The 27,871-nt window shown below is 47.5% G+C and overlaps 1 protein-coding gene across 2 annotated transcripts in view; it reads left to right on the top strand.

Annotated features, from left to right (window-relative positions):
• The window catches only part of SMYD5 (SMYD family member 5), a 32,085-nt gene extending 4,675 nt beyond the window's left edge, over window positions 1–27,410 (top strand). Inside the window, exons 3-13 of one of the 2 annotated variants that reach the window (XM_068274200.1) lie at window positions 5,361–5,500; window positions 6,521–6,642; window positions 7,630–7,699; window positions 8,610–8,714; window positions 9,071–9,133; window positions 10,729–10,799; window positions 12,953–13,059; window positions 13,300–13,356; window positions 18,860–18,954; window positions 21,532–21,602; window positions 26,977–27,410. In XM_068274200.1, the coding sequence (XP_068130301.1) occupies window positions 5,361–5,500; window positions 6,521–6,642; window positions 7,630–7,699; window positions 8,610–8,714; window positions 9,071–9,133; window positions 10,729–10,799; window positions 12,953–13,059; window positions 13,300–13,356; window positions 18,860–18,954; window positions 21,532–21,602; window positions 26,977–27,124 (1,049 nt within the window). In that variant the 3' untranslated portion in view covers window positions 27,125–27,410. The remainder of the gene's footprint in view (window positions 1–5,360; window positions 5,501–6,520; window positions 6,643–7,629; window positions 7,700–8,609; window positions 8,715–9,070; window positions 9,134–10,728; window positions 10,800–12,952; window positions 13,060–13,299; window positions 13,357–18,859; window positions 18,955–21,531; window positions 21,603–26,976) is intronic. The other variant, XM_068274205.1, reaches the window with a different exon arrangement.
• The last annotated feature ends 461 nt before the right edge of the window (window positions 27,411–27,871 follow it).

The raw sequence follows: 27,871 nt of genomic DNA, 5'->3' as shown, positions 1-27,871 counted from the left end.
TTGCTTGTTTCTGGTGTGATTCGGCCACTACTGATGCCAACGAGATCAGCAGGACAGCCAGGCAACTGGTATTGGTTAAAAGTAAATATGGCAGCCTTCCTTTCGTTTCACTTGTGCTTCTTTTCCGCTTGTAAGAGTCAAGGGAATTGCTCTCCATGATTGATGACAGTACTGTGTAAGTCACTAATAATAAGCAATGCTTCCGGATTCCAGTACCTGCTATCAATTAACTTGGGATATTTTAAACAATGTTTGTCATTCAATAAAAAGGCAGATTATATGTCATTTGTGTAATTTCATCTTCTGACATGATAACTCCCTGTGATTAGGTTATTTTTCTGTCCTGTCCTCCATTTATGTGAACTGGTCTGGCCAGTTCTTGGTTTTTTTTTTCTCATCAGGTTATTTGTACTTTAAAGGTAGGCATACACTGGTCGATTTGCCATCAGATTCGACCAACAGATAGATCCCTATCTGATCGAATCTGATCAGAGAGGGATCGTATGGCTGCCATTACGAGTACATGTGAAATCGGCTCGGTAGACTTGGGCGCAGGATACAGCCGGTATATGGCTGATCCTGCTTCTGCACAAGTCCGGGCCGAACTAATTACTATTCCCCCTCCAGGCCAGCATGGATAGTGGGGGAATAAAATAATTCGGCAAATTATGATTTTTAAGCAACCTCGGCTCCGTCTTCTGACAGCACCGACGTTACTCACTGAGCGCCGCATCCCTTTATAGTGTATGGCGGCGCTCGCTGCGCCCAAATCTAGCAGCGCTGAAAAGCACTGCTCCGGCCTTTACTGCAAACAGATTGTGAATCGATTTCAGCCTGAAACCGTTCACAATCTGTGGTGGTGGTGGTGCTGCCGCCGCTCCCCCCTTCCCCCGGCATACATTACCTGCTCCGCCAGCACGACTCCCCAGGTCTCCGCTGTCTTCTTCTCCGCTCTGGTCTGGTCTCCGGGTCCAGCAGGCTTCACTTCTTCCTGTCTGGGGGAGGTTTAAACAGTAGAGCTGTAACGATTGGTGTCAGCAACACAGATTTCTCTGATTATTGGTGATCTGCAGTATCACCAATAATACAGATGCTATATCTGATTATGTAGTGATCTGCAGAATCACCAATACTAGTATAGCTTGGCACAGGACACCTAGTGTGGTAGAGTGTTTGGTGCAACAGTAAAGAAAGGTTATCTCCCAAGGAGCCGGAGATACAGACACTACTGCAGCCAAGGATTCCCTGAAGAGCGGCAGAGGCCGCCGGCTGGAACGCAGAGATAGCCGCTTGCCCGCGCGGCGGTATCTCCCCTATTCATTACAAGAGCCTCTACTGTTTTAAACTTCCTGCCGGGACAGGAAGAAGTGAAGCCTGCTGGATCCGGAGCCCAGCGCGGAGACGGAGCAGCGGTGACCGGGGAGATACGCGCCGGCGGAGCAGGTAATGTATTGCAGCTGTATTGCGTCGGTCGTCAGGCACTCGAACGCCGCTAGCGACGTGCTCCCTTCCCGCGGGCGATCGGTAATTTTCCGCACAGAGCGATCAACGGGATCGATCTATTTCGAGATGAAATAGATCGAAATTTAGCGTTAACGATTTGATAGATTCAATCCCAGTAATCGAATCTGCTGTCGATCGGCTGGGAATTAGCCTAGTGCTCTGTTCTCGAGCCTCTTCTGTTTTCTATCTATACCCACAGTCCTGGGCACCTTCTAACAATCTCACCACTGTACAAATGCCACACAAGGCTGATTCTCAGACCCTGACCTCATAACCATGCTTAACTGCGATGGTAGAGTATGGCCCATAAGCAAGTCGCTTTTTCTCCTGAGTTTTCTCCTAGGTGATACTTAGGCCACTGCAGCTTTAAAGGGGAACCTTAACTGAACGGGGGGTAAAGAGTTTCACTTACCTGGGGCTATTACCAGCCCCCTGCAGCAGTCCTGTGCCCTCGGAGCCGCTCTGGAATCCTCCGGTCCCCCGCTGCCACTTAGTTTCGTTTTTGACGACTCACCAGTCGGCTGGCCGCCATGCGTATTATTGGACGCATTCCCTACTGCAATTAGCGCTGTTGTGGACCGCAACGCGTACAAAAATATGCTTTGTCGCATATCTACGCATGCGTAAAAAACGAAACGGGGTACCGGAGGATTCCAGAGCGGCTCCGAGGGCACAGGACTGCTGCAGGGGGCTGGTAATAGCCCCAGGTAAGTGAAACTCTTTACCCCCCGTTCAGTTAAGGTTCCCCTTTAAGGCCTTGCTGCAGGACCGCACAACTCAGCACAAAAGTGATTTTTTTCCCCCCCCCTCCTTTTCTGCCCACCAACAGAGCTCTCTGTTGGTGGGCTGATCGCTCCCAGGATGTTAATTTATTTTTTATAAATATTTATTTTTTTCAACAATAAATTTTGTTTTGTTCTTTATTTCCTTAAGCCCCCCCACCCCGCCAGCCAATCAGCGCTTCAGCCTGACAGCGGATCGCTCTCTTGCTGCCCAGGCTGTCCCCAGTACAGTGCTGCCGTAGATCGCAGCGCTGTACAGAGTATAGATGGCGAAATGCTGTCTAGCAGTCTTCTAGCGGCGATTGCTGTCATTCAAGCAGAGATGCACACGTGATCTCCTGCCCCAGGACTTCACTCCAATTGGCGTTGTGGTCCTGGGGCTGCCGTGGCATTCATGCCAATCGGCGTGGAGCGGTCCGCAAGGGGTTAAACCACCAGCAAGTAAAGAAATACTCAAAATAATTTTGATAGTACTTTTTCACCAACTTTTGGGTACTTTTTTAAAGGGATACTGTAGGGGGGTCGGGGGAAAATGAGCTGAACTTACCCGGGGCTTCTAATGGTCCCCCGCAGACATCCTGTGTTGGCGGAGCCACTCCCGCTCCCGCTGATGTCACCAGGAGTGTACTGCGCAGACACAGACCATACTGGGCCTGCACTGTGCCCTCTTGATGACATCAGCGGGATCGAGGACACGGGCATGCAGGCGCAGTGGTTTTCTGATTTTAAAGTCAGAAATTCCAGAAGTGAACCGGAGGCGGGGCCGGAGCATCGGTGAGTGGCAGTGTGGGCACAGGATGTCTGCGGGGGACCATTAGAAGCCCTGGGTAAGTTCAGCTCATTTTCCTTTCCTTGCTCATTGCAAAGTGCTAAAAAAAAAAATATTTTAAATCAGATGAAAAATTATCTCCTATGAGAAAACTAAGGAGAGAATTGCACATCTTCTGACATGAATACTCCCTGTGATTATGTACTTTTTTGTCCTGTCCTCCATTTATGTGAATTGGCCTAGCCAGTGCTTTGCTTTTTTTCTCATCTTGTTCCATCACACCAGCCTGACAGGAGCAGCTCCCGATATTGGCTATGTATTTATGTTCTGGCCTATATAACACATTCATGTGCTTGTTGCAGTGATGACTGACTTGTGTTTGAAGTCCTCAGTAGCTTTGGTGGTCCACCTACCGGCGGTTCAGGTTGGTGTTGGGCCCAGTCACCCAACGGCAACTGAAGTGACAGGTATATGTTTATTTCTTTTTAAACAATACCAGTTGCCTGGCTGTTCTGCAGACCTTTCATGCCTGATTTTCTTTTGAATCACACACCTGAAAAAAGCATTGCGCAAATGCAGTCAGACTTCAGTCGGAGCCATCTGAGCTGCATGCTTGTTCAGGGTCTATGGCTAACGGTATTAGAGGCAGAAGATCAGCAGGACAATGTGCTTTGCTTAAAAAGAAACAAATATGGCATCTTCCATATCCCTTTCTCTTTAGGTTTCCTTTAAGCTAAATCCCCCTTCCCCCGTTTGGATGCTGTATAACGCATTTGAAGTCTGTCTCTTACCGCATTTTGTGTAAATGTATGACACGTGGCTGACAGATGCTGCATGTGACAGGAAGTAGGACGCACTGGTGCCTCCCACTGGCAGATGCTGCATGTGACAGGAAGTCTGATGCACTGGTGCCTCCCACTGACAGATGCTGCATGTGACAGGAAGTTGGACGCACTGGTGCCTCCCACTGACAGATGCTGCATGTGACAGGAAGTCTGATGCACTGGTGCCTCCCACTGACAGATGCTGTATGTGACAGGAAGTTGGACGCACTGGTGCCTCCCACTGACAGATGCTGTATGTGACAGGAAGTCGGATGCACTGGTGCCTCCCACTGGCAGATGCTCCATGTGACAGGAAGTCGTATGCACTGGTGCCTCCCACTGATAGATGCAGATACCAGGCGGTGCCACAGAGTGGCTGGAAAGTGGCGATCGCACTGCTTGCTGTGTGAATGGGCCCTCACTATGGTCATGGAGGACTGAAGAACATCAGTGTCAGGGCAAGTCTGACCTTTATATTGGTGGCAATAGTTGCAGCCCTCGCATCGGTCAGATCGGAATATGGTGGTTTGAACAGGAAGTAGCGTTTGTGTTAGCTCTGTCCAGACTCCTCCCCCATCATCACTACAGGAAGTAGTCAGGGAGACTCTGAGGGTAGATCAGCCAGTATTTTCCTGTATTCAGAATCTCCTTGCTTTCCCTCCCCCAGTGCCAGCTCGCAGCCCATGCTGGATTTTTGTAATTGGCATTGCTGTGTGGGTTTTGGTTGGACTGGTAGCGGCATATCTCAGCTTATTTTATTCGGTTAAAATCCTGAACTTCCAAATCTCACTTTTATTATTATTGTGTCCTGACAAATGTCCATGTTCTTAAAGCAAACCTGATCTAAAAATGTAAAAGTCAAAATGTACAAGAATCGGTCATACTTGCCTCCCTTGTACTCTACTCCTCAATTTCTTTCTCCTCTCCTGCATCCCATTTGTCCACTGTGATCAATGGAATTCTCCGTCCTCCATTTTAAAAAATGGCCATTACCCCATAACAGCTTTCTGGTCAGCACACTGTTCAACTGTGTAACATTGCCCACTTGAGTCATAGGGAAACATGGACGTTACCTTGCTCATCAATTGCCCTTTTAGTTATAACGGACAGCAACTGATATATTTCAGTTCTGACAAAATCTTATTAGAAATGGAAGGGATCACTGTAAGAAGAAAATGGTGAGCTCTGAGAGGAACTGACGGTAAGGTAAGTATGCAGTACTAATTTGCAGGTACCTCATGTGTTTATTTTTAATAATTGTATTTGGTTCAGGTTCCCTTTAAAGTGCAACTTCAGCAGGCTAATTTGCATGCGCATGTGTAATTAACATGATGCGCAAAAAATAAACCTTCAGATTTGGCCGTGTAGGAAATCCACATAGACAGAAGAGCAGTTGTCATGCCAGTCAGTAGACCAACCATGTGCGCCGCCATCAGGCCTCCCCATCCAGCCCCAGGTAACTTTCCTGCTTTCCCCTTCCAGCCTGCGACCACTGCCTGCGCTCCCTGGAGACGGCGGAGGAGAATGCCCGGAGGCTCGCTGGCAACGTTCATATCGCCCTTCCATATCCCGAGCTGTGTACCATCCAGAACGGGCTCCACCAGCAGTGCCCGGAGTGCCAGGTAATAACCAGTGTCCCACTTAGCAGATTGGCTGCCTGCCAGTGCTTCTTCTGCTCATACAACTAGAACGTCTTCATCAAAGTGCAGGGTGTGCCCAGTGTAATGTCCCTGTACAGCAATACAGTAGAGTCACAGTTATCCGGAACTCAACTAACAGCAGTGAACCAACCAGCACAAATTGCCGGCAGTACCCCCCCCCCCAACAAGGTTAATGTACTTTCAGTATCTGTACTTGTAACGTACATGTCTAACATATAATACAGAGTTCACGGTATGTACTGTACATACCATGTTTTCCTGAAGATAAGACTGTCCGATATTTTTGCACCAAAAGATGTGCTGGGCTTATTTTCAGGGGAAGTCTTATATATTTATAAACACAAGTTCCAGTGCTGTGTGTCCTCCTGCCTTCCCCAGGAATTGGCCAGGCCTATTTTTAACATGGAGTCTCAAGCAACGAGAAAGCATGTCTATGCGGCATCAGCCGATCCCCCATCAGTGCCCGATAACCAAGACTCTACTGTACTTCATTCACATCCGTCCCGATGCTTGACCACACAGGATGGCTCCTGTGATACAGAAAAGTCTCCAATTATCCTGAACTCCAGCAACTGGAAGTCTCAACTAACCGGCATGCCTGAGGTTGAGAACGGGTTGAACTTTTGGGGGGTTTTCGGAGCAGAAACTACGTACTGATCATCCGGGTGCCATCTGCTGCACTTTCTGCAGCTTCCAGATGCTTTCCTGCGTCCATGCACGGCTCCTGGAGTGTCACATGACCTGATGTACACAGAAGATGCCGTGTAGCTGTTGGCAGCTGCGGGATTTGTAGCAGAGCCCGGAGGATAGGTAAGTCATTTCTGCTGCTCCGGAGGGAGGTCAGTGTTATTCTATCGCTGGTTCAAGCAACTGGCAAGCACACGTATCAGGCAGCTCCGCCCTGTGTCTGGATACCGGAGACTTTGCTGTATATGAAAGCTGAGCTGTCGCAATGTATTAATCTTATTCCTTGCCCTGCAGGTGTCCTACTGCAGCGCGGAGTGTAGGAAGGCAGCCAAAGATCAGTATCACCAGGTCCTGTGTCTGGCCTCCTCCAGGGACAACCAAGCCCATCCCCTCAACAAACTGGAGGAAGCCTGGAGGTAAGTGATCAGATCCTGGAGGTACGTCCCAGCAGTCTGTGCTGCAGGCTCCTCCTCCACACCATGGAGGTAAGTCCCAGCAGTCTGGGCTGTAGGCTCCTCCTCCACACCATGGAGGTATATCCCAGCAGTCTGTGCTGCAGACTCCTCCTCCACACCATGGAGGTACGTCCCGGCAGTCTGTGCTGCAGACTTCTCCTCCACACCATGGAGGTACGTCCCGGCAGTCTGTGCTGCAGGCTCCTCCTCCACACCATGGAGGTACGTCCCGGCAGTCTGTGCTGCAGACTCCTCCTCTGCACCATGGAGGTATATCCCAGCAGTCTGTGCTGCAGACTCCTCCTCCACACCATGGAGGTATGTCCCAGCAGTCTGTGCTGCAGACTCCTCCTCCACACCATGGAGGTACATCCCATCAGTCTGTGCTGCAGACTCCTCCTCCACACCATGGAGGTACGTCCCAGCAGTCTGTGCTGCAGGCTCCTCCTCCACACCATGGAGGTACGTCCTGGCAGTCTGTGCTGCAGGCTCCTCCTCCACACCATGGAGGTACGTCCCAGCAGTCTGTGCTGCAGGCTCCTCCTCTGCACCATGGAGGTACGTCCCATCAGTCTGTGCTGCAGACTCCTCCTTCAGACTGTGGAGGTACGTCCCAGCAGTCTGTGCTGCAGGCTTCTCTACACCATGGAGGTACATCCCATCAGTCTGTGCGGAATGCTACTCCTCCAGACCCCCACACACCCCCAACATAAAATACACCACAATCGTGCCAGGAAAATGCAGTAGTTGAAAGAAACGTGATTGTGATTGCAAAAAATACCCTAATAGTCACAGCAGTGTTAAGTAGGAGCAGAAAATATCAGTGAAGCCCTCCTCTATACCTTATTGTAGAACTGGGGACCGGAGGGGGACTCCTGTTAGGTGGAATTTGAGTAAGATTTATTTATAATTCTGCTAACACTCTTTTGGTCCTTGTCCCTCCCCCAGAAACATGCACTACCCCCCGGAGACAGCCAGCGTCATGCTCATGGCGAGGATGGTGGCCACTGTTAAACAGGTACTGTCTACTGATACTAGCACTAATGTACCATTGGTACAGCGAGTTCTGGTTTACCATTGTGACAGATAAAATACAATATTACTGCTGCTGATTGGCGGATGTATCCTCTGTGGGTTGCATTATTGCTGCTGATTGGCGGATGTATCCTCTGTGGGTTGCATTATTGCTGCTGATTGGCGGATGTATGCTCTGTGTGTTCTATTATTGCTGCTGATTGGCTGATGTATCCTCTGTGGGTTGCATTATTGCTGCTGATTGGCGGATGTATCCTCTGTGGGTTGCATTATTGCTGCTGATTGGCTGATGTATCCTCTGTGGGTTGCATTATTGCTGCTGATTGGCGGATGTATCCTCTGTGTGTTCTATTATTGCTGCTGATTGGCTGATGTATCCTCTGTGGGTTGCATTATTGCTGCTGATTGGCGGATGTATCCTCTGTGGGTTTCATTATTGCTGCTGATTGGCTGCTGTATCCTCTGTGGGTTGCATTACTGCTACTGATTGGCTGATGTATCCTCTGTGGGTTGCATTACTGCTGCTGATTGGCGGATGTATCCTCTGTGGGTTTCATTATTGCTGCTGATTGGCGGATGTATCCTCTGTGGGTTGCATTACTGCTGCTGATTGGCGGATGTATCCTCTGTGGGTTGCATTACTGCTGCTGATTGGCGGATGTATCCTCTGTGGGTTGCATTATTGCTGCTGATTGGCGGATGTATCCTCTGTGGGTTATATTATTGCTGCTGATTGGCGGATGTATCCTCTGTGGGTTATATTATTGCTGCTGATTGGCTGATGTATCCTCTGTGTGTTCTATTATTGCTGCTGATTGGCTGATGTATCCTCTGTGTGTTCTATTATTGCTGCTGATTGGCTGATGGGCGTATCTTCTGTGTGTTGGGAACAGGCAAAGGACAAGGATTGGTGGCTGCAGCTCTTCTCCCAGTTCTGCAGTAAAGCAGCCAATGAGGAGGAAGAGATCGTCCACAAGCTTCTGGGGGACAAATTTAAAGTGAGTGCTTCATGTGCTGTCTGCTGTACAATGGGGCGTCGGTGTGGGAGGAGCTTTGCCCATCCCCCCACGATATATCATTGCATGTATGCAATATGTACATGCTTTAGTCTTGCTAGGCACGTGATGGGAAAACTGTGTATTTTGGGCATTGGAGGGTTTCAAGATAGAGTTGGAATGGGGCATTAGTAAGTGCCAGATGGGTTGCGGAGAATGGAAGGTTGGATATCTGCGAAGCAGTAGCCCCAGAAGTGTCCCTGTGTCCTTATTATGGTCAGCTGTAGGAGGAGGGGAGGGTCGGCTGAAGAATGGTGATTTTATAGCTTGTACTGATGCTGCATCATATGCCTCCCCAGGGTCAGCTGGATCACCTGCGCCGCCTCTTCACGGAGGCCCTGTACGAGGAGCGGGTGAGCCGGGTAAGTAGAAAGTGTCTAATTGTTTGGATTGTGGATCAGGCACACAGGTGTTTCTTGAGATTGCTTCATGACTGAGCTGGCCATAGATTTCTGGAGACCGGAGATATCTGCCAGGCCTGGACTTTGTCGCTGTCGCACACATAGTCACCACGATCTAGTCCTGACTCTGCAGAATTAGAGGAATTCCGCACTTGTACAGCTAAATTCAAGTTCCAACCAGAAGGAATTTGTGTATGTGTCCCTTTACATCCCGCTTACTTTTTTGAAGGGCACAGTGGCATGGAGATCTTTGGCATGGACTCTTTGTCAGGAGAGATCAGGGCTGAACTTTTGAGCGCTTAGGAAGATGAGGGGAGATTGGGGCTGGACACTTGAGGGCTTAGGAAGGTGAGGGGAGATTGGGGCTGGACTCTTGTGGGTATAGGAAGGTGACGGGAGATTAGGGCTGGACTCTTGTGGGTTTAGGGAGGTGAGGGGAGATTGTGGTTGGAGTATGTACTCCCACAAGTAGATTAGAAAAAAAACACATATATCCAGGCACATCGCCTCTAGTTAGGACATTAAATAAGTTATTAAGGAAAGGGAGGTGCTGAAGGGGGTGTGGCCAGAAAACAGCAAAAATCTATTAACCCTTCGCACTCTCGCATGCAAATGTTCAAACAAATGCATTCACAGATTTACTCATCCAGGCACAACTGTTATCCCTACAGCTAAGTTAAAAGCCAGGGTTTTAGTTCACAGAAGAATGCATTCTTATGCTTAGTCACCTATACTGTGCAGAAGTACCCAGGTAAACATAGGTGTCCTAACTCTGGCCCTGTAACATGCATAGTGCAGACATGCAAACACATTCATTGCATCAAACCTATCAATGGATTAGGAGCACACATCCTGAGGTCCTCTCCTGGGACAGACAGTGCATCTTACCAATCGCACAAGGGAGCTAACGTTATGTATCCATGTGCACCATGCGCATACACCAGCATAAGCTGTCTGCATGCTGACAAACATACAGGGGAAGGAGGCAGTGCACTGAATTAAAACCCAGCCATAGAGCTCAATAGGACTACCTTGCAACTGGAAGTCTGCTTCCATGAAAGCAGGAAGTGGAAAGAGTGCAGATTTATCTCAGGATTTGTTTCAGCTGTAACAAAGAAATGTTTTTCTTTATGTTATTACGCTGTTACCTATCTTTTGGAGCAAAGAGTAAGTAGTGAGTTCAGGTCCGCTTGAAGTAAATCTGTCTGTATGGCGGGGGTTACAGTGTTCTCCACAGGCTCTTTTAGCCGGGTGCTCCACCCGGCTAGTTTTTGTGACCACCCGGCTGTCACGGCTCACCTCCTCCTATGCTGTAAGCATAGTTCCTCACAGAAGCACTGGCCCTGCATTCTCTCCTTTCGCCCCACCCGGCTACTTTTTCATGCCACCCGACTGGAAAACATTTCTGGGGAGAACACTCGGTTATATCCTGGGACGGGCAGGACAGTGTTCACTTGCAGGGAAGTTGAAGGGAAGGCTCGTTGTGGGGGGCGTCAGTGTTGGTGATTTTGTTACCTTGGTTATTTCTTCATTGACTTCTCTGCTTTTCCTTTCAGTGGTTCACTCCAGAAGGCTTCCGCTCCTTATTTGCTCTTGTAGGAACAAACGGGCAGGGCATTGGCACCAGGTGAGGCTACATCTCTCGCGGCTCAGGGCCAAGAATCTCTCAGCCTCCTGTGAGTTCACTTTATAGTGAGATTCCACTTCTAGAGGCGTTATTAGTGTCCGCGTAGTGTAGCCAAATAATACATGTCTGGCAGTCTAAACCGGTCCATGTGTGGCATACGCTGTCCTTGTACTGCGCTGCCTCGGGCCAGATGTCTGCAGAAATGGCTGTGTGTAGATGGGGCTTCTAGGTGTGGCATGTGTGTGTGTGTGTGTCTGTCTGTCTGTCTGCACCCCATCTACAAGGCCCCTCTTCTGTATTTTCGTGTGTGTGTGTGTGTGTGTGTGTGTGTGTGTTTCTGGCTGTGTGTGTGTGTGTGTTTACAGTCCCACCTACCAGGCCCCTCTATCCTGTATGTTCCTCCCCCAGGGGTGTATGCTCACTGTGTGTGTGTTAGGTTACAGTCCCACCTACAAGGCCCCTCTATTCTGTATTTTCCTGTGTGTGTGTGTGTGTGTGTGTGTCTGCACCCCATCTACAAGGCCCCTCTTCTGTATTTTCCTGTGTATGTGTGTGTTTACAGTCCCACCTACAAGGCCCCTCTATCCTGTATGTTCCTCCCCCGGGGGTGTATGCTCACTGTGTGTGTGTTAGGTCAGTGTTTCTCAACATTTTATTGGTATGCACCCCTTTTAAAACCCTGTACTCACCAAGTACCCCCTGGCATAGTAAACATTATCTCAAGTACCCCTTGACAAATATATTTTTAATCCTAGTACATAATTGGTTCTAAACAATTATCAAGCATTTACTATTGGTTTTAAATAGCTATAATACTAATTTGGTGTTGTTTATATAGGATTTATCATTTTCTAAAACTCTAAATTTGTTATACTTGGTTAATTATATCAAGCAGAAGTACCCCCTGGAACCATCAGAAGTACCCCCTGGGGTACGCGTACCGCATGTTGAGAACCTAGGTGTTAGGTTACAGTCCCACCTACAAGTCCCCTCTATTCTGTATTTTCCTGTGTGTGTGTGTGTGTGTGTGTGTGTGTGTGTGTGTGTGTGTGTGTGTGTGTGTGTGTCTGCACCCCATCTACAAGGCCCCTCTTCTGTATTTTCCTGTGTATGTGTGTGTTTACAGTCCCACCTACCAGGCCCCTCTATCCTGTATGTTCCTCCCCCGGGGGTGTATGCTCACTGTGTGTTAGTGTTGTCCGGATCATGAACGATTCGGATCTTTGATCCGAATCTATTTTATGAGTCGATCATCCGAATCATCAAAATGAACGATTCGGATCGCAAAAGGGGCGGGGCCAGGAGCGACACGCCCCCTCTCAGCGGGCAGCGGGGTCCTGGAAGCAGGGATCGCTCTGTTGTATGGGAGGCAGCCTTGCAGGGAGACAGGTAGATGAGAGAGAGGGGACATGGGTGCCACTGCCAGATATGTGTAGAGCACACATACTGGCTATAACGTGCTGCCCATTATAGGCTGGCTGTTCCGTAGTGCTGCACAGTGAACACATGGGAAGCTTTTGGCTCAGCACAGCTCAGTAACTTTGCAGACAGTGTGATTGAAAGGCAATATAATCCTCCTGCACTCGGCACTAAACAACTGCACTTATCTTCTGGGAATGCTTTCTTTCACTGTGCGACCTTTTCTTTCAAAGTGTACAGATGAACATATAGGTGAAATATATGTAAAGCATATGACTTCAGCATGTGGGTATTACGTGCAAACATTTCTGCTCTCTGCTCGTCCCTCCTCCCTTCTCTGTCCACTCCCTGCCCTCTGTCCATCTTCTCCCCTTCTCTGTGTGTCCACTCTCTCCCCTTCTCCTGTCCACAGACCTGTGCTGCTGTTCATTTCACCCCCGAATGCTTCCGGTAGTAAAATGATCCGAGATTCGGATCAAAGATCCGGATCTCTTCAATGATCCGATTCGAATCATCCGGATCATTGAAAAGATCCGAACTTCCCATCTCTACTGTGTGTGTGGTAGGTTACAGTCCCACCTACAAGGCCCCTCTATCCTGTATGTTCCTCCCCCAGGGGTGTATGCTCACTGTGTGTGTGGTAGGTTACAGTCCCACCTACAAGGCCCCTCTATCCTGTATGTTCCTCTCCCGTTGGAGTATGGTCACTGTAGCTCCTCCTCTTCCTGTTGCAGCTCTCTGAGTCAGTGGGTCCATGCGTGTGACGCTCTGGAGCTCCCGGCTAAGGAGAGGGAACGTCTGGATAATGTCATAGACCAGCTCTATAAGGACATAGAGAAAGGTGGGTAACGGCTAGAAGCCTGGTCTGTCAGAGGGTAATCTTTTCGGGGGGCGTGCTCTCGTGATGCAAATAGTACGCAGCTTGGTACTGCTAATGTTACACGTGGAGCACAAATCCTTTTATAAAGCTGAGCTGGAGACATGCGCACTTCTGTATGTTTATGAGCATGATAAGCTGGCGTTCCCCAGTCCCTGTTATGTATGACTGACTTTGTTAATGTTGTGATTTCTCCCTCTGCAGAAACGGGGGAGTTCCTGAACTGCGAGGGGTCGGGGCTGTACCTGCTGCAGAGCTGCTGTGAGTATTCAGCTCTGGCCTGTGTCTGTATGATCTCTATGTCCCAGTTCTACTTATTTTTTATATCTCGGGGTAGCTTTTAACCACTTGAGGACCGTGGGCTTTACCCCCCTTAAGGACCAGACCCTTTTTTTCCATTCAGACCACTGCAGCTTTCACGGTTTATTGCTCGCTCATACAACCTACCACCTAAATGAATTTTGGCTCCTTTTCTTGTCACTATTAAAGCTTTCTTTTGGTGCTATTTGATTGCTGCTGCGATTTTTACTTTTTATTATATTCATCAAAAAAGACATGAATTTTGTCAAAAAAATGATTTTTTTTTTTAAGTTTCTGTGTTGACATTTTTCAAATACAGTAAAATTTCTGTATACATGCAGCACGAAAAATGTGGACAAACATGTGTTTGATTAAAAAAAAAAACCATTCAGCCTATATTTATTGGTTTGGGTAAAAGTTATAGTGTTTACAAACTATGGTGCAAAAAGTCATTTTTCCCATTTTGAAGCATCTCTGACTTTTCTGAGCACCTGACATGTTTCATGAGGGGCTATAATTCCAGGATAGTATAAATACCCCCCAAATGACCCCATTTTGGAAAGAAGACATCCCAAAGTATTCACTGAGAGGCATGGTGAGTTCATAGAAGATTTTATTTTTTGTCACTAGTTAGCGGAAAATGACACTTTGACAAAAAAGGGGAAAAAAAAGAAAAAGTTTCCATTTTCTGCTAACTTGCGACAAAAAAAATGAAATCTGCCACGGACTCACCATAGCCCTCTCTGAATACCTTGAAGTGTCTACTTTCCAAAATGGGGTAATTTGTGGGGTGTGTTTACTGTCCTTGCATTTTGGGGGGTGCCTAATTGTAAGCACCCCTGTAAAGCCTAAAGATGCTCATTGGACTTTGGGCCCCTTAGCGCAGTTAGGCTGCAAAAAAATGCCACACGTAGTATTGCCGTACTCAGGAGAAGTAGTATAATGTGTTTTGGGGTGTATTTTTACACATACCCATGCTGGGTGGGAGAAATATCTCTGTGAATGACAATTGTTTGTTTTTTTTACACACAATTGTCCATTTACTGAGATATTTCTCCCACTCAGCATGGGTATGTGTAAAAATGCACCCCAAAACACATTATACTACTTCTCCTGAGTACGGCGATACCACATGTGTGGCACTTTTTTGCACCCTAACTGCGCTAAGGGGCCCAAAGTCCAATGAGTACCTTTAGGATTTCACAGGTCATTTTTGTTTCAAGACTACTCCTCACGGTTTAGGGCCCCTAAAATGTCAGGGCAGTATAGGAACCCCACTAATGACCCCATTCTAGAAAGAAGACACCCCAAGATATTCCGTTAGGAGTATGGTGAGTTCATAGAAGATTTTAATTTTTTGTCACAAGTTAGCGGAAATTGATTTTAATTGTTTTCACAAAGTGTCATTTTCCGCTAACTTGTGTCAAAAAATAAAATCTTCTATGAACTCACCATACTCCTAACGGAATATCTTGGGGTGTCTTCTTTCTAGAATGGGGGCATTTGTGGGGTTCCTATACTGCCCTGGCATTTTAGGGGCCCTAAACCGTGAGGAGTAGTCTTGAAGCCAAATGTCGCAAAATGACCTGTGAAATCCTAAAGGTACTCATTGGACTTTGGGCCCCTTAGCGTACTTGGGGTGTAAAGTGCCACACATGTGGTACCGCCGTACTCAGAAGTATTATAATGTGTTTTGGGGTGTATTTTTACACATACCCATGCTGGGTGGGAGAAATATCTCTGTAAATGACAATTGTTTTTTTTTTTTTTTTTACACACAATTGTCCATCTACAGAGAGATTTCTCCCACCCAGCATGGGTATGTGTAAAAATACACCCCAAAACACATTATACTACTTTTCCTGAGTATGGCAATAACACATGTGTGACACTTTTTTACAGCCTAGGTGTGCTAAGGGGCCCAACATCCTATTCACAGGTCATTTTGAGGTATTTGTTTTCTAGACTACTCCTCACGGTTTAGGGTCCCTAAAATGCCAGGGCAGTATAGGAACCCCACAAGTGACCCTATTTTAGAAAGAAGACACCCCAAGGTATTCCGTTAGGTGTATGGTGAGTTCATAGAAGATTTTATTTTTTGTCACAAGTTAGTGAAAAATGACACTTTGTGAAAAAAAAACAATAAAAATCAATTTCCGCTAACTTTTGACAAAAAATAAAATCTTCTATGCACTCGTCATACACCTAACAGAATACCTTGGGGTGTCTTTTTTTTCTAAAACGGGGTCACTTGTGGGGTTCCTATACCGCCCTGGCATTTTACGGGCCCAGAACCGTGAGTAGTCTGGAAACCAAATGTCTCAAAATGACTGTTCAGGGGTATAAGCATCTGCAAATTTTGATGACAGGTGGTCTATGAGGGGGCGAATTTTATGGAACCGGTCATAAGCAGGGTGGCCTTTTAGATGACGGGTTGTATTGGGCCTGATCTGATGGATAGGAGTGCTAGGGGGGTGACAGGAGGTGATTGATGGGTGTCTCAGGGGGTGGTTAGAGGGGAAAATAGATGCAATCAATGCACTGGGGAGGTGATCGGAAGGGGGTCTGAGGGGGATCTGAGGGTTTGGCCGAGTGATCAGGAGCCCACATGGGGCAAATTAGGGCCTGATCTGGGTGGGAGAAATCTCTCTGTAAATGGACAATTGTGTGTAAAAAAAAAAAAAAAAAAAAAATCAAACAATTGTCATTTACAGAGATATATTTCTCCCACCCAGCATGGGGATGTGTAAAAATACACCCCAAAACACATACTACTTCTCCTGAGTACGGCAATACCACATGTGTGGCACTTTTTTGCAGCCTAAGTGCACTAAGGGGGTCAAAGTCCAATGAGCACCTTTAGGCTTTACAGGGGTGCTTACAATTTAGCACCCCCCAAAATGTCAGGACAGTGAACACACCCCACAAATGACCCCATTTTGGAAAGTAGACACTTCAAGGTATTCAGAGAGGAGCATGGTGAGTCCGTGGCAGATTTCATTTTTTTTTTTTGTCGCAAGTTAGAAGAAATAGAAACTTTTTTTTTTTTTTATTCTTTTTTTTTTTGTCACAGTGTCATTCCGCTTACTTGTGACAAAAAATATCTTCTATGAACTCACTATGCCTCTCAGTGAATACTTTGGGATGTCTTCTTTCCAAAATGGGGTCATTTGGGGGGTATTTATACTATCCTGGAATTCTAGCCCCTCATGAAACATGTCAGGTGTTAAGAAAAGTCAGAGATGCTGGAAAATGGGAAAATTCACTTTTTGCACCATAGTTTGTAAACGCTATAACTTTTACCCAAACCAATAAATATGGGCTGAATGGGTTTTTTTTTAATCAAAAACATGTTTGTCCACATTTTTCGCGCTGCATGTATACAGAAATTTTACTTTATTTGAAAAAGTCAGCACAGAAAGTAAAAAAAAAATCATTTTTTTGATGAATATAATAAAAAGTAAAAATCGCAGCAGCAATCAAATAGCACCAAAAGAAAGCTTTATTAGTGACAAGTATAGGAACCAAAATCCATTTAGGTGGTAGGTTGTATGAGCAAGCAATAAACCGTGAAAGCTGCAGTGGTCTGAATGGAAAAAAGTGCCTGGTCCTTAAGGGGGGGTAAAGCCCACGGTCCTCAAGTGGTTAAAGGAAACATCAATCAAAATGTGCTGCCCCATAATATACTTACCCCTGGGCTTCCTTCAGCCTCTTACAGCCGACATGTCCCACGCAGCATCTCCACTCGCAGCCGCCAGCCTGGGGTCCCTGCCAGTGCAGAGGCCGACCTCTACTGTGCCTGCAAGGTTACGTTTTCAGCAGTGTTCTGCGCAGTACACTTGGGACTTGATTCACTAAAGCGTGTAAAGTGTTAGCACGCCAGTGAAAAGCCACTTTGCACGTGCTAACATGCTTTGCACATGCTAACTAGGGTGCTAAGTAGTTTGCACGTGCAAAGCTTTTACGCTTTTGTAGATCAAGCCCTTGGACTTGATTGACAGCAGCACAGGCGCAGTAGAGGACAACCTCGAGGTCGGCCTCTGCACAGGCGGGGACTCTGGGCCGGCGGCTGCGAGCGGAGATGCTTTGTGGGACATGTCTGCTGCAAGGGGCTGGGGGGGAGGTAAGTATATCATGGGGCAGCACATTTTGATGCTTCCTTTAACCAGTACACTATATAAGCAGAGAGTGACTGCAGTTTGCAGCAATACAAACACTGAGACCAATACAGGTTAGGTAATAGAGCAGCTGATACAGGATACTCATGAATTTGACAGGAACCACCAGGATTGTCCAGAGACTCAGGCTTGAGAGCATGAAGTTCTGCCAATGCTGAGCTGTTGCAGATCTCTTAAAGTGGACCCAAATTAAAAATACAAGAACTCAGAAATAAAATCTATTTTCTAACTTATAATAATAAATGGCAGCCTTTTTTCAGCTGCATGATGACAAATATAAAATATTTTACATTTATTGGAGGAACCCCTCCCTTCCTTTCATATTGCCGGGACAGAATCCGACAGACTGGTGGAGTAGGATGTGTCGGGCAATGGAGGAATTGCTAATGGCTGCCACCTGTATAACCCTAGTTATGCAAAGAGAAGGGTGAAAAGCATGCACTGAAATGCTCATAGGCTGGAAGGAGTGTTTATTTATCTTTGTATGTGTCCGAGAGGTGCAACTAAATATTTTGAATTAAAAAAATGTTTGGTTTGGGTCCGCTTTAAAGGGTACCTGAGATGAAACAACCCAAAAAAATACATACCTGGGCCTTCCTCCAGCTCTGTCGGCACCGTCCTCCTTCTCCTGGATCTTCCATAAGGGCTCCCGGTAACTTTGGCCAGTTGGCGCATGCGCTGTGCGCGCTTCCCCGTCACGCTCCTGTGGCCAGTAAAGTTCTGCACCTGGGCTGTAGTACTCGGCAGACGCCGAATGCTCCTGGCAACAGAAGCTACACCTGCTGGACAGAGCGGTCTCTAGACAGAATAGAGCGCTCTGCTGGTGGGAGGCCAGCGCAATCTTAGTCAATAGAGCCACCTGCTGGTGGAACAGTAGAGGTCCAGGGCAGCCAGAATGGGAATAGAGCCACCTGCTGGTGGACAATGGAAGTCCAGGGTAGTCTGTCAATACTGCCACCAGCAGGCAGACGGTGGCAGGACATGATTCCTAACATGACTATTAATCTACTTTTTAAATCGGTTGATTTAGGTCAACTTCATATAAAAATTTGGAAAACTTAAAGTTCATAAAGTTTCATGCAGTGCTGTAATCGTAACCAGCCAATCAGAGAAGCACACATGGATTGTTTCTCCATGTGTATTGTCCTAGCAGGGGGGATTATGTTATGAGAATTTATAGTGAACAACTAACAAAGATTTCTCATAAATCTGTATGTTGTGTGACTGTTGCTGGAGTGCCCCTTTATCTGCCTCTGATTGGTTCTTTCTCTTTCCGGCCTCCACAGGTAACCACAGCTGTGTCCCCAACGCTGAGGCCTCTTTTCCGGACAATAATTACCTCCTGCACCTGATAGCTGTAGAGGACATCCAGCTGGGAGAGGTGAGCAGCGGTAATGCCTGCTGAGCGGTGCTCCACGGAGGCTGGCTGTATACTGGTGATGAGCAGCGGCGAGGCCTGCTGGGCAGTGCTCCACGGAGGCTGGCTGTATACTGGTGATGAGCAGCGGCGAGGCCTGCTGGGCAGTGCTCCACGGAGGCTGGCTGTATACTGGTGATGAGCAGCGGCGAGGCCTGCTGGGCGGTGCTCCACTGAGGCTGGCTGTATACAGCATAGTCCCCAGTATCCAGCACCGGTGGGGATCTCCTGATGCCAGATACATGTGCTTGCCTGTTGCTTGAGCAACCGACTAAATATGCACAAACCTCCCCCTGAAAATACTCACCCGGCCTCCAGCGATGTCTGGCAGTCTACCCATACCTCTTTGCGATGGTCAAACAGCTTTCTGGCACCCTCTGTACATGCAAGTCACATGACCCGCATCGGGTCAGGTGATATGCCAGCTTCTGTGAAACACACCAGAAAGCCACTAGGAGCCCACAGGGAGACTGACAGACATCACTGGAGGCTCAGTGAGTATTTAAAATTCCTCCACTCAAACCCCCCCCCCAACGCTCCAGAAGTGTAGTCTCCTGTTATCCTTCAGGCATGCCGGTTAGTTGAGATTTCCAGTTGCCTGACTTCCAGATAACGGCTGCTCTGAATTACTAGTGGACTTGGATATCTGGCATCCTCTTAGGGCCGGTTCAGACGGGTGACTGCCAGCAGCTGTCCTCAGTCTACCGCTAGAAGCCACTGCTTTCCCTTACCACCCTCAGGGTGCTGATGCTATTTCCTGGTTGCTGCCATTGACAATATGTTACTGATACATTTGTCTTTGTTTTGATGTGCTTGTTGTACTGTTTTATTGTATGCTGTCTTACCACCCACCTTCGAGCTGCTATGTGCCAAAACCAATTCCAGGCACAACCCAGTCATGCTTGGTATGTGTATGCCAAAACATTCACGCCCACGCGCTCCCGTGCCGTCCCCCGTTAGCCTGGAGTTCAATGAATGGGAATATAGCTCCCATTCATCGATCTAAGTCCCCAGATAAAAAAACAGACGGCCTCTTATCAGAGGCCGCGGTCTTTCTGAAAAAAAGTTTCCCATCCTCCTAGTGCTTCCTGGGAGCGAGTTCTCGCTTCCAGGACAAAAAAAAATCTCACTCTGGCCAAATAGTGAAACTACATCTACATACATTTTTTTTTTTTTTATAAAATAAACCCACATCTTTACATTTAAAATTAACTGTTTAACTCCCACACCAAAAATTACCCAAATACAATTTTTAGAGAGGGAAAAAAATACAATAAAAAAAAGCCCCATAAATAGTTACCTAAGGGTCTGAACTTTTTAAATATGCATGTGAAGAGGGGTATATTATGAACATTTTTTTTAATTATCAGCCTGTAAATGGTGATAGACGTAAAAGTAAAAAAAATGCACCTTTATTTCCAAATAAAATATTGGCGCCATACATTGTGATAGGGACAAAATCAAGTGGTGTAATAACCGAGACAAATGGGCAAATAAAATACATAGGTTTTAATTATGGTAGCATGACATATATTTTAAAGCTATAATGGCTGAAAACTGAGAAATTAATTTTTTCTATTTTTTTCCCTTAATATTCCTGTGAAAATGCTTTTAGAAAAAAATAATTCTTAGCAAAATGTACCACCCAAATTATGCCTAATTGGTGGTGGAAAAAACAAGGTATAGATGAATTCATTGTGATAAGTAGTGATAGTTACTGGCAAATGAATGGGAGGTGAAAATTGCTCTTGCATAAGGTGAAAAATCCTTGTGGGCTGAAATGGTTAAATGACCACTATTGTGAAAATCATAACATTTAAAATACATGTAAACACATACAGATAAGAAGTATGTTTTATCCAGGCTAAAATGCACTAGAAGTTACTTTTCTCCTATGTTGCTGTCCCTTACAATAGACAGTAAAAATCTGACAGGTTTTGGTCAAGGCCATCTCCTAATGGGGTTTTCTCAGGGTTTTCTTTCTTTTCAGAAGCAACAAATCCTGTTCAGGGGGTGTCTTAAAGGAATAAAGGTCATGCTGAGCTGGACTAGTGCAAAACCTGTTGGTTCTGTCAGATTTTTACTACATACTGTAAGTGACAGCAACATAGGAGAGAAGTATTTTATAGCTCATTTTACTCTGGGAGAAATATACTACTCACTTACTTATGTGTTTACAAGTATTTTAAACTTCATAGATTTGCGCAAGAGTGGTCCTGTAACTTCCCTCTCTGGTAGTGATAGTCATGTCTAGGAGAAGTCATGGAGAAGCATGTGATTTTGTTTGATCAGCTGATAGATTTGCAAAGCTCTCATTTGCTGATCACATTCTGCTTTAGCACCTGATCATGACCAGCAAATAAATCAAAGACTTGCAAAGCTATCATTGGAGCAAACTGAGCTACTCCATGAGTTCTCCTAGACGTGAGCATCATTACTATCTGAACTTGACCTTACCAAACCTTTACACACACCACACCACAAGACACTTCTTCTATTAGTTACTTCCACACTGACCTCTGATCTGCTGTTGTGTTTCAGGAGATTTGTATTAGTTATCTAGACTGTTGTCAGAGGGAGAGAAGCCGGCACAGCCGACACAGAACACTCAGGTAGGTTGCTAAGAGCTCCGCCTCTTTTCTGTGTGTACCCCAAAACACCCGAGTGGGGAAGCGCTAGCCTGGCAGCTGAATGGGCTCTTTCCTTACTGTTTAGCTTATTTGCATGGGCTGTGTGTGTGTGTTTTTCAACAACATTAGATTGTAAGCTCCTCTGGTGCAGAGACTGATGGGAATGGATCAGTGATCTCTGTACAGCGCTGTAGTATATGTCAGAGCAATATACATGTATAATAATAATAGTGTGTGACTGTGGTGAGGGCATTAGAGTGTAATCTCCTCTGGTGCAGAGACTGATGGGAATGGATCAGTGATCTCTCTACAGCGCTGTAGTATATGTCAGAGCAATATACATGTATAATAATAATAGTGTGTGACTGTGGTGAGGGCATTAGAGTGTAAGCTCCTCTGGTGCAGATTACTCCAGAAATGTTTGTACGATGTGGAATATTTTGGTGTGATACTATTGCTTGCCATCAGGGGGCATTAAATGTAGAATTCTTAAAATTTTAGGAAATCCATAACTCCCACTTTCTGAACTACTAAGTTAACTTAGTTAAGGGGCCCATACACTCAGCCGATTTTCTGGCCGACCGATCGAATCCGATCGATTGATCGTTTGCAAATCGGTTGGCCAGTCGACCGATCGATGGCCGATTTCGATGGATTTCCATCGAACTGGCAGGGTGGAAAATTTAGGTCGATCTGATGAGATTGCTTATCAGTTTGCATTGGCCTTAATGGAAATCTGATGGCAAAAAAATGCCATCAGATCGAATTTCAATAGATTTCAAACTGAAATCTATTGGAATTCTATCCTGGTAAAAAATGTTCTAAAAACGCACCAGATAGATCATCAGATGCATTTCTTATCTATCTGCTGCCAATCTGACGAGTGTATGGTCACCTTTACAGAGAATCTGAAGCCATTGTAAAAACTAGTTTTTACCTGTTATTTAGCTTAAAGATGATGGTCTGTGCTAAAACGCAGCATTCCCGTGGCAGAACGAGGGTTTTATAACCCCCAAATCCCCGGGGCAAAAACCAGGGAGCACTTCCTGGTAGAGGCAGAGCTTTGTGCTGTAACTCTGCCTCTACTCGCATCAATCACTGCTGATCACTGCCTCTCCCCACCCCTCTGTCTTCTTTCACTGAGAGGGGCGGCGATCAGCGGTTGATTGACGCGAATGGAGGCAGAGCTACAGCACAAAGCTCTGCCTCCCCAAGATGCAAAATCCACAACTTTGAAAGTCGTGGATTTTTGCCCTAGGATTTGGGGGTTATAAAACCCTTGTTCTGCCGTGGGAATGTAGTGTTTTAGTACTGACCATCATCCTTAAACAGACACTGACGTGTCAGAAAAATCTTCTTTTTATTTAAAAAATGTTTATAACATGCTAGCCCTACCTAAACCGCCGCATCCCCGCCACTGAAATCTAACTAAATCCCCCCCCCCCTAACTCCCCCCTCCCTCTCCCCCGCAAAATCCACGACTTTCTTGGTTGTGGGTTTTGCTGCTGTTGGAGGCAGAGCTATGAGCTGCAGCATTGCCTCCGTACGCATCAGTCACCCGCGTATCTCCGCCTCTCCCCCGCCCCTCTCAGTGAAGGAAGACTGAGAGGGGCGGGGAGAGGCGGAGATACGCGCTGATAGACAGAGTTGCTGCTGAAAGCTCTGCCTCTCACGGAAGCGCTGCCCGGATTGCCCCCGGGGAGTTGGGGGGGAGGGGGTAGTTAGATGAAAGCGGCGGTTTAGGTAGGGCTAGCATATTAAACACATTTTTTTAATAAAAAGATGATTTTCTTGAGACTTCAGAGTCCCTTTAAAGAGAATCTGTACTCTGAAATTCTTACAATAAAAAGCATACCATTCTATTCATTATGTGCTCCTGGTCCCCTCTGTGCTGTTTCTGCCATTCTCTGCTGCAAACCTGGCTTGTAATTGCCAGTTTTAGGCAGTGTTTACAAACAAACTAACCAGCTTCTAATAGGCTCAGCTAAGCAGAGTGTGTTAGTCACACAGAGCCTTCAGGGGGTGTGTACAGCTTCTAGCTAATCACAAGCAGCCCTGCACATTCCAGTCTGACTGCCTCAGCCTGACTGTGCCGACTGTAGAGAGAAGATTAGATCATATAACAGAGATAACACAGCTACTGTGCAATTAGGAAAAGCTGCAGTAAGCCAGACCACATTAGAAAAGGCATAGGAACTTATAGCATAGAAGAAATAAAGATAAACAATTTGTTACAGAGTCTCTTTAAGCTAAATAACAGGTAAAAACTCGTTTTTAAAATGGCTTCAGAGTCTCTTTAACACGTAATTGTAAACAGCTGATTTCAGGCAATATTACAGGTAGTCCCCATTTCTCCAATGAGATGGGGACTGTAGATTCATTCTTAACCTGAATTCCTTTAAGTTGGAACATTATCTCCCTCTGTCCCATTCTGCCTCTCTGTGCCCGCAGTGTCACACTGTGCTACCTCCTGTCCCCTCTGTGCCCGCAGTGTCACACTGTGCTACCTCCTGTCCCCTCTGTGCCCGCAGTGTCACACTGTGCTACCTCCTGTCCCCTCTGTGCCCGCAGTGTCACACTGTGCTACCTCCTGTCCCCTCTGTGCCCGCAGTGTCACACTGTGCTACATCCTGTCCCCTCTGTGCCTCCTATTGTCCCATCTGTGCTACCTCCTGTCCCCTCTGTGCCTCCTATTGTCCCATCTGTGCTACATCCTGTTCCCTCTGTGCCTCCTATTGTCCCATCTGTGCTACATCCTGTCCCCTCTGTGCCTCCTATTGTCCCATCTGTGCTACATCCTGTTCCCTCTGTGCCTCCTATTGTCCCATCTGTGCTACATCCTGTCCCCTCTGTGCCTCCTATTGTCCCATCTGTGCCCCCTATTGTCCTATCTGTGCTACCTCCTGTCCCCTCTGTGCCTCCTATTGTCCCATCTGTGCTACATCCTTTCTTCTCTGTGCCCGCTATTGTCCCATGTGTGCTACATCCTGTCCCCTCTGTGCCTCCTATTGTCCCATCTGTGCTACAGCCTGTCCCCTCTGTGCCTCCTATTGTCCCATCTGTGCTACATCCTGTCCCCTCTGTCTCCTATTGTCCCATCTGTGCTACCTCCTGTCCTCTCTGTGCCTCCTATTGTCCCATCTGTGCTACCTCCTGTCCTCTGTGCTACCTCCTGTCCCCTCTGTGCCCCCTATTGTCCCATCTGTGCTACAGCCTGTCCCCTCTGTGCCTCCTATTGTCCCATCTGTGCTACATCCTGTCCCCTCTGTGCCTCCTATTGTCCCATCTGTGCTACCTCCTGTCCTCTCTGTGCCTCCTATTGTCCCATCTGTGCTACCTCCTGTCCTCTCTGTGCCTCCTATTGTCCCATCTGTGCTACATCCTGTCCCCTCTGTGCCCCCTATTGTCCCATGTGTGCTACATCCTGTCCCCTCTGTGCCTCCTATTGTCCCATCTGTGCTACATCCTGTCCCCTCTGTGTCTCCTATTGTCCCATCTGTGCTACCTCCTGTCCTCTCTGTGCCTCCTATTGTCCCATCTGTGCTACCTCCTGTCCTCTGTGCTACCTCCTGTCCCCTCTGTGCCCCCTATTGTCCCATCTGTGCTACATCCTGTCCCCTCTGTGTCTCCTATTGTCCCATGTGTGCTACATCCTGTCCCCTCCGTGTCTCCTATTGTCCCATCTGTGCTACCTCCTGTCCCCTCTGTGCCTCCTATTGTCCCATCTGTGCTACCTCCTGTCCCGTCTGTGCCCCCTATTGTCCCATCTGTGCTACCTCCTGTCCCGTCTGTGCCCCCTATTGTCCCATCTGTGCTACATCCTGTCCCGTCTGTGCCCCCTATTGTCCCATCTGTGCTACATCCTGTCCCATCTGTGCCCCCTATTGTCCCATCTGTGCTACATCCTGTCCCCTCTGTGTCTCCTATTGTCCCATCTGTGCTACCTCCTGTCCTCTCTGTGCCTCCTATTGTCCCATCTGTGCTACCTCCTGTCCTCTGTGCCCCCTATTGTCCCATCTGTGCTACATCCTGTCCCCTCTGTCTCCTATTGTCCCATCTGTGCTACCTCCTGTCCTCTCTGTGCCTCCTATTGTCCCATCTGTGCTACATCCTGTCCCATCTGTGCCCCCTATTGTCCCATCTGTGCTACATCCTGTCCCCTCTGTGTCTCCTATTGTCCCATCTGTGCTACCTCCTGTCCTCTCTGTGCCTCCTATTGTCCCATCTGTGCTACCTCCTGTCCTCTGTGCCCCCTATTGTCCCATTTGTGCTACATCCTGTCCCCTCTGTGTCTCCTATTGTCCCATCTGTGCTACCTCCTGTCCTCTCTGTGCCTCCTATTGTCCCATCTGTGCTACCTCCTGTCCTCTGTGCCCCCTATTGTCCCATCTGTGCTACATCCTGTCCCCTCTGTCTCCTATTGTCCCATCTGTGCTACCTCCTGTCCTCTCTGTGCCTCCTATTGTCCCATCTGTGCTACATCCTGTCCCATCTGTGCCCCCTATTGTCCCATCTGTGCTACATCCTGTCCCCTCTGTGTCTCCTATAGTCCCATCTGTGCTACCTCCTGTCCTCTGTGCTACCTCCTGTCCCCTCTGTGCCCCCTATTGTCCCATCTGTGCTACATCCTGTCCCCTCTGTGTCTCCTATTGTCCCATGTGTGCTACATCCTGTCCTCTCTGTGCCTCCTATTGTCCCATCTGTGCTACCTCCTGTCCTCTCTATGCCTCCTATTGTCCCATCTGTGCTACATCCTGTCCCATCTGTGCCCCCTATTGTCCCATCTGTGCTACATCCTGTCCCCTCTGTGTCTCCTATTGTCCCATCTGTGCTACCTCCTGTCCTCTGTGCTACCCCCTGTCCCCTCTGTGCCCCCTATTGTCCCATCTGTGCTACATCCTGTCCCCTCTGTGTCTCCTATTGTCCCATGTGTGCTACATCCTGTCCTCTCTGTGCCTCCTATTGTCCCATCTGTGCTACCTCCTGTCCTCTCTGTGCCTCCTATTGTCCCATCTGTGCTACCTCCTGTCCTCTCTGTGTCTCCTATTGTCCCATTTGTGCTACATCCTGTCCCCTCTGTCTCCTATTGTCCCATCTGTGCTACCTCCTGTCCTCTCTGTGCCTCCTATTGTCCCATCTGTGCTACCTCCTGTCCCCTCTGTGTCTCCTATTGTCCCATCTGTGCTACCTCCTGTCCCCTCTGTGTGCCACTGCTTGTCTTTATGTGCTTCCTTATGTCCCTTTGTGAATTCCCCCCCCCCCCCCCCCCCTTCCCCTTTGTTGTTCTGTTGATGTATGGATTGGATGGTCTGGTTGAGTTCTAATTACAGGAAGTGATGACTTTTTGTGTCTCCAGGGAAAATTACTTGTTCATCTGCTCCTGCCCGAAGTGTGAGTCCCAGGCCGAGGACCCGGACATCACCTCGGAGGAGGAGGATGAGGATGCTGAGCTGGAGGGAGAGACGGACGATGCAGAGCTGGAGGATGAGATGACCGATGTCTGACAAGCCCGTCATTGGTTCCTCTACAATCTCCCATCATGCTAGTCTACAGCGCTGGAGTTCAGCCCCTCCCTACCATCCTCACTTCCTGTACGACTGACACACCCAGAACCAAGCACTTTGATTGGCTAGGCCTCCGCCATGGCGAAAACTGTTCATGAAGAGAACTGTACATGCAGCGTTCCTTTTTATACCACTTCCTAACGTTTTTGGGGGTTCTGACCACAGCATGTGAGGGGTGAGACGGCCCGCGGACCCTGCAGATAAATGTTTACATTTTTTTTCTTCATACGATGTGGTGGTCATTTTATAGAATTGGCAGTTTTACATACATTATTTATACAGAGCCCTGCATGATTGAACTCTGTAGGCACGGTCTCCATTCTTTCCAGCAAATAGTAGCTGCTGCTTTTTTCACATTACAGCTTCTAAATGCATCCTGTGTGTATGGAGTCGTGTTGGATTCTGTTTAGCAAAGAACGTTCATAGTGGCTGCTGGGCAACATCTTTACGGTACAGACGGGTTCAGCAGGTTCTTGGTCCGGCCTCTGGCTGCCTCCTGCATTGCCATGTGGGGTTCAGCAGGTTCTTGGTCCGGCCTCTGGCTGCCTCCTGCATTGCCATGTGGGGTTCAGCAGGTTCTTGGTCCGGCCTCTGGCTGCCTCCTGCATTGCTATGTGTGTAGACAGGGATGGGGTAGGGACAAGACAAAAGGGGAAGAGCGCACTCCATTTCAAAACAATATAGACG

Source organism: Hyperolius riggenbachi, chromosome 1 (assembly GCF_040937935.1).
Source record: "Hyperolius riggenbachi isolate aHypRig1 chromosome 1, aHypRig1.pri, whole genome shotgun sequence".
NCBI lineage: Eukaryota > Metazoa > Chordata > Amphibia > Anura > Hyperoliidae > Hyperolius > Hyperolius riggenbachi.
The sequence above is the reverse complement of the archived record's forward strand: the minus strand, read 5'-3'. Positions and strand labels throughout refer to the sequence as shown.